At 44.2% G+C, this 13,583-nt stretch overlaps 1 protein-coding gene across 1 annotated transcript; it reads right to left on the bottom strand.

The window, feature by feature from the left end:
• Positions 1-2,817: 2,817 nt before the first annotated feature.
• On the bottom strand, positions 2,818-7,648 carry LOC121672638 (BTB/POZ domain-containing protein KCTD12-like). Its single transcript, XM_042045376.1, has one exon. It carries the CDS (start codon positions 7,292-7,294, stop codon positions 6,296-6,298), a length of 999 nt encoding a protein of 332 aa, XP_041901310.1. The 5' UTR covers positions 7,295-7,648; the 3' UTR covers positions 2,818-6,295.
• Positions 7,649-13,583: the final 5,935 nt, after the last annotated feature.

Below are 13,583 nucleotides of genomic sequence, written 5' to 3'. Positions count from 1 at the left end.
AAAAAAAAAAAAAAGGCATTCTCGATACAATCTCTGCCCTTTTAAAGGAAAAACTTTGACTTCAGGCTTCTAATAATCACAAGCTTTGCTGTAATATGAGGACAGCTTGTCACTAAGCTATTGGGAAAATATGAGTCAAAACCGAACTACATCCAAATCTATGGAAGTCTACATAGTTATGAATATATGCTTTTCTAAAGGACCACTTATTAAGGGTGGGTGTGACCTTAAAGTTCAACCAAGACCAGGAAAACAGACAAAACTGAGATGGCAACATTGTAGGTTATTTCAGTTATCTCTGAAATCTAAAAGAAAGGTTGTTCTCATCACGCCAGCACTGCATTCCCTCCTCAAGATTGTGGGAGAGGACTGGAGGACTTTTCCTTTATTATACTTTTTTTTCTTTTTTTTTAACAGCCTGCTCCTTAATAAATTAACCAAGGCTCTGTCTTTACCTCAAAATGGCAAATTAAAAACATAGATCACATGGTCTTTATCAATGGAGCTGTTTTTGTCATCACAATCTAGATATTCTGGTCTCAACTTCTTTGGCTGAACTTCAATGAATTTACACCTACTTAAATTCTAGTGGAGAAAATCATTAAGTTGCAAAAGCCAAGTCAGAGGCTACATGGAGCTAAGCATTCTAATCCTAGTGATTCCATCATTCTATGATTTCTATATGCTCCCAGAACTTCCCTACCTTTTCCATTATGTTGAAGCAAAAAAGGATGACAAAATGTTAACCCAAAGCAAGGTGTACCACTAACTTTGTCATTTCCCAGCTGCTAAAAACTGAGCTTTTTTGAAGGAGAAAAATAAAATAATTTCTTTCGTCCAGATGATACCAAATAAAATCTAAAGCAAGCAAATGTCATCAAGGACTTTAGCCTTCCAGGGCAGGTTGGGTTTGCAAGATGGGAGTAATGTGGGATTGTATTACTTGGATTATACAGAAAAATACCTTTGATTTCTTGTGATACCAAGAATTTTTCCCAAACTGCATGAAGGTGCTCCCACTTTGTGCAACAATTTTTCCTAGCCTTTATTTCCTCACATAGAAATAGACCTGCTTCAAATCCCTGACTGACTGTTGCCAGCTTTTACAGAAGTATCAAATGCTCCATATTGTGTGCTAAAAAACTTGTAGAGCAAGAAATGTGTAACAGAGTTTAATTTTATTCCAGTTTGAACGCAGTGGAGAGTAGAATGGGGAAGAAATGTGATAATTTGACCAACTATGGTTTTGACTGTCACAGCAGTTGTGCTGTGTATTTCCAACAGACTACTCACAATGGTGGCATTACTACTTCAGCACTCATACATATGAGTTTTGTTTAGCAGCAGGGGAAAAACACATGCAGCTCATTTTAATGAAAAACAAAATTAGCATTTGGTTTCATAAAACTAAGTACTTTCTAAATAAATAACACATTAGCACTAATATTTCATTAAAAACTATACTGAAGATTTCCTACAATAAAAAAAAGAACAAAAAACAACCCTGCCCTGAGGCAAATCTAGTCTTTGGAAAATATTTTCCTGCACACTTTGATTCACACTTGGAAATGCTGCAGAAATTAGGAGTCTGTACATATTTTTAAGACATTCTAGCATACCCATTAGTTTGACTGATTGGCAAGAGTTGGAAAAGTAAGAGTGACCGCCTGCCTTCTCACTCTATAGGGATTTAGTACACTCAGACTATATAGACAGTGCCAGGCATTAATCACAGTATTCTGTTAGCCTTGTTTCCTACTGAAATAAGGCTCATGTACTTGGCGTTGTCCATTTGGGTGGACATCTGTCCCCCTAACTTCCAAGTTGATGGGTAATTTAAACACAATCAAAAGAACTGAAAACCTCACAGCTGTTACGCTCTTAACAAATTCTATGAATACTGATGGCTGGGTAAAGGAAAGGAAGAAGAAAATCTGTAGTTCACTGAGGTACGAAGCCAAAATTCAGCCATAACCTTCAGCCTAGCAGAAGTTGGTTCTGTCAAGGAATGTGCCACCTTTCCCAAGTAGAAATGGAATAAAATGGGCAGGGATAAGCAGAAGGGTTAGTACAAAGAAAATGAGACCTAAGCCTTCAGAAAGTCAGACTCACAGTTTTGTTGCTCATAGAATGACCTCCTTTCTTATATTATTGCATGATAACAAAGCTCTCAAATACTATCAAGCTGTCAAATGAAACAGTTGATTAAACTTCCTTCAGCTGGCTCCTTTGCAGTATAACCATGCTACCCAAGAAAGAACTATTAAATGTAAAGGCACTTCACACAGGGATTATACTAACAAGTCACTACTAATTTTCTATGAAGCTGAGCACAGGGTTTAGAAGAGTTTACTAGAGATCATAGGGTAGCTAATGAGAATTTCTAGATCCAGTTCTCTCAGATCATGTATTACCTTAGGTACTAATGTTTCTTTCATTAAATGAGCACTGTATCCCATGTTATTATTCTCCTGCTTCATATAAAACATCAACATTTGACTTCAACAATTACTCAGTGCTATTCAAATTAAGCTGTTCCATCACTATTTCTTCCTGAGGACTGACTGACCAGTACTACAAAAATCCTCTGTGATGCTTAAAAGGCAATTGATGCAGTCTGAGTGTTATACATTTCTGTTTATCTTGCCATGGCTGTTACTAAAGGCCTCTGTATATATAATTTTCTTTGCTCTGTGTTTCTGCTTTATGTATTAGTTTGGAGTCTTTGCTGAAGTTATCAATATGATACTGTGGGAGAGCAAAGCTAACAACATCTGCACAGAGAATAAAAGGGACAACATAAACCACACAACTGAGTTAATATTTAAAGAACAAAAATTTAATTTGGTATGCAACTTTTTCCTAGGAGGATCTTTATTTTCAATGCTATACATGTGAAAATAAGAATGAATAAGTGGCTCGTTATCTACATGTATAAAAATATAAACGTCCTATCAAACATATGCAAAGTCACCCTTCATGATATGCATCACTGAAAAGACTTATGCCTTAACTTCTAATTAAAAGAAAGACTGCCTTTGTGGGTTTTTTAATAGCACTTGTAAATGCTACTGCATCCATCCATAGGTACATGAACTGTGAACAACAACAGCTACAAAATTTATACAGGACTCCAGTATTGTGCCTTTATATTTTTGTATGTTTTCATGTCAACAAGTCAGCAGAGTCATTGTGTTTATCCATTCTTTGAGCTCTCAAAAGAACAGACCAGCAAAACTCAGTGACTTTGCCTTGAGCATTTTTCCTTTTAAAAACTTTACTGCCATTACTAAGTAATGGTTCAGAAAAATACCATCTTCTGTGGCAAAGCATCAAATGACTATTATATTTATGGCACCATCATTTTAAGCCTGCTGACGATACTGATAATGGGTTATCACTAAATTAAAGGCCCATTTCTTAACACTAATAATGCTTAAAAATTTTTAGCACAGAGACTAAAGAAAATCATCTGTTTATATTACATCCATTTTTACGTAAAAATAAGAACTACTGGGTCATCTGCCAAGAAAGGGATAGACAACCATTAATCAAAAGACAGGCAATCTTTGTTTTAGAGATGCATTCAGCCACCTGGAAGTTTAGTTACGATTCACATTCAAGCAAATATGTCACTGATTTCAGTTCTACAAGCTGATGATACTCATATTCAACCTTTCCATAGAAACAAGTATAAGAAACCAGTAAAACATTACCATGTTATGTACATAACATAATGTGAAAATGCTCAGCCAGATATATTATGAAATCCTGTAGCACTAAAATGATTAAAAAACTAAATGATTCGTGTAAAATGTTTATATACTGTATATATATGTACACTAAATCACAAGGTCAATTTAAAACTGCCCCTATTCATAGCTCCTATGATGGATTTAGTAAGCTACCATATTCTTAAAAAAAGAAAGCTATCTAGAGCGAATTTGAACACTTTACTGAAAACTGATTTTATACAAAATCTTAAAAAACGTATGTCAGAGTTACTTAACAGAAACTAGAAAAAGACAGTGGTTATTCTTGAGAAGGGCACTGTAAAGACCTAGTAGCTGTGATACATGTCTTTTCACTTGTGGTATAAGTTAAGCACAGAGAAGTCATCTCAGAGTAAGGCATAGGACAAACAGACTTCATTCCATCCTCAGGTGTATTGGCCTCTCACTGTATCTTATTGCTCATCTAATTTGGCAGGTTTACATTTCTACCCTTTTGAAAATATTCCATAATACAACTATCTACAAACAGACAGTATCCAGTGCTTTCATATGCACATATTCAATTTAATCACACTGATAAACAACCTTGCTAATATTAGAAAAAAAAAAGCCACGGTGATGAAAATTATTTTCAGTTTTTGGTAGTTGTCCATGCACTTAATGAAAGACCAAGTGGTGAACAGAGACTGAGCACTGAAACTCGACAGAAATGTAGCTATAGCTGTTTTCAAAGGAATTAAGGTTTTTTAAAAAAACCCTACTGTGAAATTCTTTGGTTAGAATACAAGTGCTAGCAGTATTTCTAAATTTGGAGTTAGAACTAGAACTAGAATTATTTTTTGAGAGTTTTAAAAACATAACTTCAAGCCTTTAATATGTACTGCTAAATTCTTCAACACTTCAGATATATTTAGGATATTTTTCTGTGATGGTCTGAACATGCTATAAACATTCTTAAATCAAGTTTAGGTTTTTAAAGGAAAGTGCTTTTATACTCTAGACTTCAAGAATTTATCAGAAAGAATTTCTCAGTCTTCCCTACTGTAAAACCTGCGGCTCAGATCATCAGTTCCAAAGCAGACTCTGACTGCCTCCTCTGGGAAAGACTGTTAGACAGCAGTAACAAAATACATCTCAGAAGGGGTAATTTCCCCTGAAGAAAGTTGGCATCATTCTTGTTTTTCTAAGGACAGGGCTCAATCCTTTCTAAGAAGCAGTAAGTTTGTCTAGGAAGAGGTACACAACTCTTAGCAGTGTCAGTGCCCAGATAATACTGCTATGAAAACTAAGAAAATTGTTCTTAAAAAAGTGATTTTTGTCATCTGCTGGCTTCAGAGTTTTACAGCACTAACATGACAAAAATTAACAAGGGTTCTCCTGGTGACATTTATAATGTACATTTGCACTAATTCAAGGTACATGATTTCAACTTCCCAGGACCCAGGCCCTACCTTTACTCAGATAAGCCTGGTTTCACCTCATTCCCATCATTTTGAGGGTGTTTAAGGAAATTATGCATTGAGATTTATGTCCATATTATAGACAGTAACTTCAAGAGAATTATAAGGACTTCAGACCACCCATGGAGGTTGCGATTCACAAGCACTTTAATTCTTCAAAGTGTCATTGTTTTACCTCTCAAGGGAATAAACACGTCTCTGAGGACACTTCATAGTCCAAATGGTTTGTTATCCAGCAAACCTGTCCTTTCACATCAGCCTTACATGCTCGCTGTGCAGGCCCTGGTCCAGTTTAACAGCCTGGAGAGAGGAGTTCAGAAACATGGGGAGCAAAGAGGGGAGATGGAAGCAATCAGTTGTAAAGGGCCACATGCATGCCTCCTGCAAAATTACTCATCTCAACAAATAAAGTATGAGCCAGTGCAAATCCCTCACAGTCAGGCTTCCCTTCTATGTGACAGTCCTTCGCAGACAGGCATCATTTTGATGGGGGTGGAGGGGGAAGGGGGGAATTAAAAATGGACCATTTGGGGTCTGCCCACCAAGGCAAAACTCCCTTGTAAGGGTATTGGGACAGCAAAAGACAGCCATTTGTCATGCCATCTTCAACAGAAGTTGCTCAAAGCAACTTTAAAGCTGCTCAGCCCCTAACTGGATGATTTTTAAAACGCCCCACCCTGACAGAGCTCTGTGTGTGGAGAGGGACAAAGACTGGGTGCAGATGCACGCTTTTGTGGGACGGGTATTTGTCTACTCCCAATACTCCTCTCCTTCCTCGCTACCAACACAGCTACTGGGAGATGTGGGAGGGAGGGTGATGGTGGCTGATCAGGGACGTGGTGGCCAAGCAGGGACACGACAGCCGAGGCACAACACAGTGACCTCCTGCCCCCGGGGCCGTCAGGAGGTGCTGCAAGAGGGGTGGGGGCTGCGCCGGGGCTGGCCTGCCTTGTGCGTAGAGGCAGACACCGGGGTGAGAAAAGCACAGGGACACACGGCCCCCCCTCCGCATCCTCCTTCCTTCGGGATGGGAGGGGACCGTAGGTGCGAGGGTGTGCAGGGGCGGCTGTCTTGTCCTCACGCCACGGGCTGGGCGGACGCTCAGTCCCGGCAGAAAACATACTCGGTGTAGCTGGTCCAGATCTTGTCATCGGCAGGACCACCCTGCTCGGGGGCGAAGGCGCAAGTGCCAGTGGAGGAGCAGGCGGCCATGCGGAAGCCGGCCTCGGAGAGTCGATCGAAGGCTTGCTCGAGGAAGTTGAACTTGAGGTAGTAGCGGGCAGTGTAGCGCTCGGGTGGGCGGTCGGGGTCCCGGCTCTCGTTCAGGGTCTCCCCGAAGACCTCTTTGGCCAGGGCCGTCTTGCCGCAGACAGTGATGCGGGCCACCCGCCGGAACTTGGCGTCAGCTTGCGCCTCCCGCCCGATGGTGTAGGAGCCTCGGTAGCCGATGGTGATGTAGCCCGAGCGCCGCCCGCCCGCCCCGTCCAGCGACTGCGAAGGCGTGAGCAGCGGCCCGCCCGAGGGGCTGCGGCTGGCGGTGGGCGACGGGGCGGACGCCACGGCCCCGCCGCCTCCTTCCAGCGGCTCAGCCTCCAGGTAGCCGAGGAGCGGCGGCGGCGGCTCCTCGGCGCAGACGGAGCCGTCGCGGTGCAGGGCGGCGGGGCGGGCGGCGGCCGCCCGAGTCTGCGCCAGGCGCCGAGCCAGGTCGGGCAGCTGGAAGTACTCAGCCTCCCGCTGGAGGCGGCTGCGCTCGGGGAAGTGCTCGGGCAGCACCAGCTGCAAGTCCCGCAGGTAGTCCAGGATGTAGCGGAACAGGAAGCCGTCGCGGTCGAGGAAGAAGCGGCCCTTGCTGTCCCGGGGCAGCTCGCTGGGCTGCTGCTGCGAGAACATGCGCCAGAGCAGCGAGTCGCGCACCGAGACCACGGTGCAGCGCCGCGTCACGTACACCTGCCCGCCCACGTTCAGCTCCACGATCTCCGGGAAGGACGACCAGCCGCCCGTCGCCGCTGCCGCCGCCCCGCTGCCCGGCGCCCCGCTCCCCGCCGCGGGCGACACGCCGCCGCCGTTGGGCAGCCCGCGGGCGCTGTCCGCCAGGGCCATACCGGAGCGAGCCTGCCGGAGCCCACGCCCTTCCTCCTCCTCTTCCTCCGGCCGCCTGGGCTACGGCAGGGCCGCCGCCCTCGGGGCAGCGCGCAGCCCTCCGCTGCTGCCCGCCGGAGCCTCCCGCCCCGTCTGGCGCCGGAGCCGCGCTGCCGCTGAGCTCCCCGCGGCCGCGCCTCTGCCCGCTGCCGGACAAGCTCCTCCGTCGGGCTGCGAACGGAAAGCCCCGGCACCGGCGGCAGGGCCGTGTTTATGTAGCGCGGCCGCACCTCGCGGGAGGCGTGGGAGGCTGGCGGGAGGCAGAGCCGAGCGCACGGGGAGGGGAAGGGGACGGCCCTGCACTGACGCAAGGTCCCCCATCGTCCTCCTTCCCCAGTTGCGGCGGGATCCTCTCGGCGCCCGGTGCGCGCCCTCCGGGCTCCCACCGCCGTGGGCGAGCACCGCGGTGTGCGTCCAGCGGGGATAAAACCCTGGGGGTCCCGCCTCCCTCCCTTCCTCCCCCAGCCCCCTGGGTGAGGCTTCGGCTCGCTCCTCGGCTTCTCCGCGACGTCTCGTTTTTCGCAGGCAAGAAGAGCCCTCTGTTTGCCCCTAGGTGCTGGAGCGGGCAAGCGGCGGGACGCTGCTGCTCTGCCGAAGGAGTTGTGCTGTACTCCTGCTAATCTTCCTAAGGCTTGTCCCAACTCCCGCCAAGTGAGAATCCGGGCGAGATAACGGTGTCCTGCCCCTCCCTCCTGTCGCCTTCGCAGGCGAAAACGCGAGCCTGTGGTGTTGCCCGCTCTCGTCTCACCCGGCTCCTCGGCCTGTTTTGTGCTTGTAAGACATCCCCATCACTACGCAGGTTTTTAACGCCTTGAAGGACTCCGAGAAAACCCCCGCCGATCCGCATTCCCGGAGGGAGGCTCGGCGGATCGCACCGTTGGGTGGCATCGAGAGCGCCGTCCTAGGGGTCCCCTGCCGGCCGGGGGAAGACCCTGGTGGCGAGGGACACTGCGGCGCGGATGGGGTCCCTTCCAGCTGCCTGACAAGGGGCACTTCACCGAGAGAGCCAGGCTCCTCGGGTCTGCGTGCATATTTGTGTATTTAGGTGCCCTTACAGCTCAGATTTAATTAGGATTAATTAGGTACATCGGGTTCTGCGTGAAACGTAAGCACCTATTTAACATGCGTTGGTAGAAAGCATTTAAATTGTTCCAGGCTTTTGCTTGAATTTATCCTACGTTTCTGTGTCTCTTTGCAAACAACAGTAAAGAGCTGCTGCCTTGAGGCATTCAGTTGCTCTCCCGTGGGAGTTTGAGTGTGTTTTCTTCCTCGAGAGAGCAGCTCGAAGGACAGGAGGGTCTGAGGAGTATGAAGACAGCGCTCAGTGCTCTCCTTTCGTAGGGGTGATGAAGCCCTCTCTGGACTACCCTGCTGCAAGTGCCCCACTGGTCTGCGAAATAGAAATCAAAAGATGCAGAGGCAGGGGATAGAAGTCCTTCAAAAGTTGAGAAGTGGGAAAGGAAGGAAAGGCAGGTTAGTTCTCAAGAAACAAGATAGGTTTGCCCAAGAGAAGAAGAGGGGGAGTTGAGAAACAGAAGTTTTGAAAAGGAAATGGATGATAAAGAAGAATGATGTGTCTAGGGAGAGGTGACAGGGAGAAACTGTGGTCTAAGGAAGGAGATGGGATGTCTAGGGAGAGTGGACTATCAGAATTTACAGGAGTTTCATCTGGACAAGACCAAGAATGTGGTAACAAAGATGTGGACCATTGCTCTTTTCCATTTTGGAAAGCCACTTGCCAGGACTTTGACCACCAAGTATTTTCATTTGTGGGAGTGAAGTAGGTTAATCTGATGCTTTGCTGACATTTTGTTACAAGAGCTTGTTTCTCTTTTTTTCTTTCTTTATTTCTTTGTTTGTTTGTTTTGGTTTCTTTGGTTTGTTTTTTGTTTATTTGTTTGTTTGGGGGGGTTTTTTTGAGAGATAAATAGAAGAGGCTAGAACAGTTCTGAAAGATGAGGGGAAAATAAAATTTTCCTGAATTAGGTTGTTTTGCTACCCATTTAAGCAGCTGAGTTTGTTGCTAGAGGAAAAAAAAGAAAAAGGAGAAATAATGTAGCATGTACTGCCACACACAGAATCTTTGTTTTCTTCCTGTATACTATTTCAGGGTCAATTCACCAGAGTAAAAGCACATGAAATTTTCACGTGGTGGTCTGCTGGTGACAGTTTCATGGAGTTGCTTTTACTTCTTGGTCTCTTAATATGGCATCTCCCCCCACATCACCCTGCTCCTGGCCATACTTAGCAAGAAGCCACCTCAAGAGCCTCCCACAGATTCGTATTTTAAACTCCACTTCCCTAGTGTGGGCTCTCTATTGAGAGCACTGTGATTAAACTGTGCACCCAGAGGATGAGATCATATAATGCTTGAGCAGGCGCTTATTCATAGCAGAATTTACAGTGGAAGATTTTGTACCTTCCAGCAGGTGAGTCTTAACAAATGCTCCCATATAAAAAAATGGGATCTTTAATTCATTTGTTAATTACAATTATTTCATTTTTCTGGCATTAGGTGAGTATTAATGCAGGTTAAGAAAAAAAAAAAAGGCACTAACATATTCTTTAGACTTGAACTTTCTATTTGTCTTGAGCTTTGTTAGATTTGAGACCAGACTTCATAAGTCCTGAGCTTAATGGATTCTTCCAGTGCCTATTTTCAGAAGCTTCAGAGGTGAGTTAGTTATGCTGCTCCTTCAGACACTGACTCTCCAGAGCTTTACCTCTGCCTGCCTGCTGTCTCGTGGGAGGTCAGGCGAGAAGGAGCCACCGTGCTCCTATGCAGCAGCACCACCATGTGATGTCCAAAGCCCGCACCTTGAAGGGATGGGGGGAACACAGATGCCACAAACACTTTATTTGGCCCACTCTCCCAGGTCTTTTTTAAGGGCACAAACCAGTCCATCCCACTGCAGTGTTTTCTGTGTCAATGTGAAGCAGACTCCAGACTCCCCTTCAAAAAGGGAGCAAGGAGCCTTCTCCTAGGAAGACACTGTTCATACAGCCTGTCCTGGGCAAAGACCCAGCTTGCAGTGTTTGTCTCTGAGATAGATGTCATTTTCAGGGCTTAAAAACATGCCCAGCACTGAAATAACTGTTTTGAAGCTACATCTCTTCAGAGAAATTATATTCTGTGGGCATCTCACTGCTGCTTTATGCCTTGCCTGGCTGCAAGGCTTTGGTTATTGTAACTTCTTTCGTCAACAGATTTTTTCTCTTTTCACAATATGTTCATCTAATTTCTTCTCCATTTCCTATTTCTTTTCATTTGGCAATGTTTGTCTCAGGGAGGAGGATTGGACTTCGTCTGTGGGTATTACAATGGGTAAATATATCAACAATTTTTTACTTACGTGTCAGTCACTGGGTTGCGTAACACAGTCATAGTGGTTTATTCTTATTTTGTGTGGGAGACAGTGAAACATTGGTACATGTAGCATTACAGGCTGCCACAGAATGCCTCCTGTCAGGCATAAAGCCCCCATAAAGGGCGTTAAATATTAAATATGGTCTAATGAACAGGCAAGGCTTTATGACAATAAATGTGTCATTGAATTTCTCTGACTGTGCAGTACTGGGACATTTCTGAGCAATAGCTCCCTCAGTTAAGACAGTCACATTTCAATGTTTGCTATTAGCTGCTAACCAGAACTAGCTATGGGCACACTGTCTTAACCTGTCAGGATACAATAGTTTTTCTTCTTTTAATATTTTGAGAAGTTTACACTGTTTGGGGGGGATTGATTTAGTTGTGTTGGGATTTTTTTATGGTTTTTTGTTTGTTTGTTTTTGGGGGGTTTTTCGGGGGAGGCTTTTGTTGTTTCCATGTTTACAAAGATGCTTCCATCACGATGGGCTCCTATTTTGCATTTTGGGTGGTACACCCACGAATGATCCAGGCTTATTCAGGGAGGACAGTTTCCTTCACAAGCCGTGAAGGAAGGGTAACACCTAGTGGGAATAAATCCGCATTGCAGTTAAGAAATACAAAGGGTTCCAAAGTACTGCCCTCATGACCCAAGGCATAATAAAGAGAAAACTATACTTTTTTGGTAAATGTAAACTATTATATATTCAGCTTCTTCGTGAGAAACTTAATAGAGCAAGAACACATTTTATTCCTGTTCTGAACTAAAGTGTTGGTTTATCATTTCTTCTAGCAGTCTTCATTGTGTGAAATGGTGTAATATTGCTTAGAAAATACCTAATTGCATATGACTGTGTTTGAATTTTAATACTGAATTCAGTGAAATATTTAGCCTTCTGCATAAAATCATCAAAAGGAGTCAGTGATCTAAACTGAACTGGAGGTTCAAATATGCTCATTTAAGCTTCACAATCTTGTTTAGAGGATGCAAGAAAAAGAGTTTAGTAGTCCCACAGCAGAGCATATTACCTAAGAGTCTGGAATGCTTTACATTTTTGGCACTTATATGCTCTCTAAAATGTGTCCATAGGTTTGACTTTGACAGTTAAAGGATGGCTATTACCTTGAAACCTTTCCCATTTCTGAATCGTTGTTCAGCCTCAGCATTACACTCAAGTAATATAAAGTAATACTTCCAAAAACTTGAATTGTGCATTATTCTACCCAATGACAGAAGAACTCCACTCCTTCTAAAGAGTGCTCTCTCTCTGCAAACTCAGTTTCACATGCTGTATATAGCTGAACACAAATGCATACATTCATAGATTTCAGTATTTCATGTGAATTGTAATGAATGTTACCTGTGAAGTTACATCTGATAATATCTGTTCATAGAGATTGTTTTGTCTCTATGTTTGCATATGCAGTTGAATACATTTCGCTGGAACTGCATGTTCTAGGAAATCCAGCTGCTGTGAAAATCTGCATATTCAAGCATGAAAGATATTGAAGAACCAGAATAATATAGGCTGTAAGGGACCTCAGAAAGTCATCAAGGGCTCATGCACTTTCCTCCTGCCAGGGCGCTACCGATACTGCTTTGGATAATTTTGTGAGGGCAATGCTCTGCAGTGTCTGGGGAAGAGGGAGGGGAGAGAAGGAGGACAGACATTATCTGTGTATTCTGTGTCCTTGGCCAGGACAGAGCTACAGAGTGTGACTGCGAAGCATAATCAATTGAGCAATTAGTGAAGGTCAGAGCTGTGTTAATTTCCTTCAAGCACCTTTGCAAAAATTGGAAGACAAAAGGTGCCCTCTCAATGTCATGGGGACATGCAGGTAGGTTCTGCCTCGGTAAAGAAGAGCACCCAAGGGGACACTTTCCACACACATCTTGAGCATCAGTGAATTTGGAGAACACAAGAAAAGAGGCTATGCACCTTATGTCAAATGGGGAAATACTCCCAGCTGCTTCTTTTCAGGTGATATCCAGGAAAATGCAATACTTTATCTCCTGTTTCCCTGTTTTGGTTAATTGTTGGGAAGTTACAGGCCTGTCCAATACCAAAGGAGCAGAGGACAGCTGTGTCATTTTATAACATGCTGTGGTGTGGTAGTTCACATGCTCAGCATGTGAGGCTTTTCTCCTGTGCTAAATTACTCGCAACCCCTATGGAGCAGCTTTAAATCAGGGTTCTTTTTGTGAGCTTGGGCTCTCTGAAATTAATCTTCCATATCTCCGTGAAATATTTCATTCATGTCTTCAAATCCTCCCTCAGCAATTCTCTTATCTGTGAATAAATAGCATTCTGACCTGGCTTCCACCACAGCAACAAGAGAAAGGCAACCAGACCTCTGCAAATGTGAGTGGAAACTACATCCATCTTCTACATTAACCATCAGTGTGAGTCAAGAGCCTTAAGGTGTCTCTTAGAATTTAACAGTATGAGGATTCAGCAAAAGAGCTCTCCTAATAGGAAAAATACAACTCATTATCTAGCCAATTAGGATAAAAAAAAACAACCTCTACTCCCTCTGCTTACCAGCCTGCCTTCCTGTAGGGTTGGACCGGCTCCAGAATAGGTTTTAAAGGGGTAAAAGGGTAAAAGCACATTTTTTGGTGCTTTTGGATACAATCAAAAGATAGCATTAATCTGCAGAGGAGCAAGTTAAGGGCTGTCCGTAAGTCTATTCTTCTGAGAAGCTAATCACAAGGGTGGTATCATTCCTGGGTAGGAAAATTTTCAAAATGTACAGGTCTTACTTACACACTTTTCTTAAAAAAATGTGGTTTTAAAAAAGGAATTAATATGTATTGATATAATTATTCTTTTCAACAGAGTGATCCCTCAAAGGTAGAACAGTTAATAATAGTGACATTGA

The sequence above is a fragment of the Corvus kubaryi genome, unplaced genomic scaffold (assembly GCF_017639235.1).
Source record: "Corvus kubaryi isolate FWS band 111438036 unplaced genomic scaffold, C.kubaryi_AGA036_p1.0 64806, whole genome shotgun sequence".
NCBI lineage: Eukaryota > Metazoa > Chordata > Aves > Passeriformes > Corvidae > Corvus > Corvus kubaryi.
The sequence above is the reverse complement of the archived record's forward strand: the minus strand, read 5'-3'. Positions and strand labels throughout refer to the sequence as shown.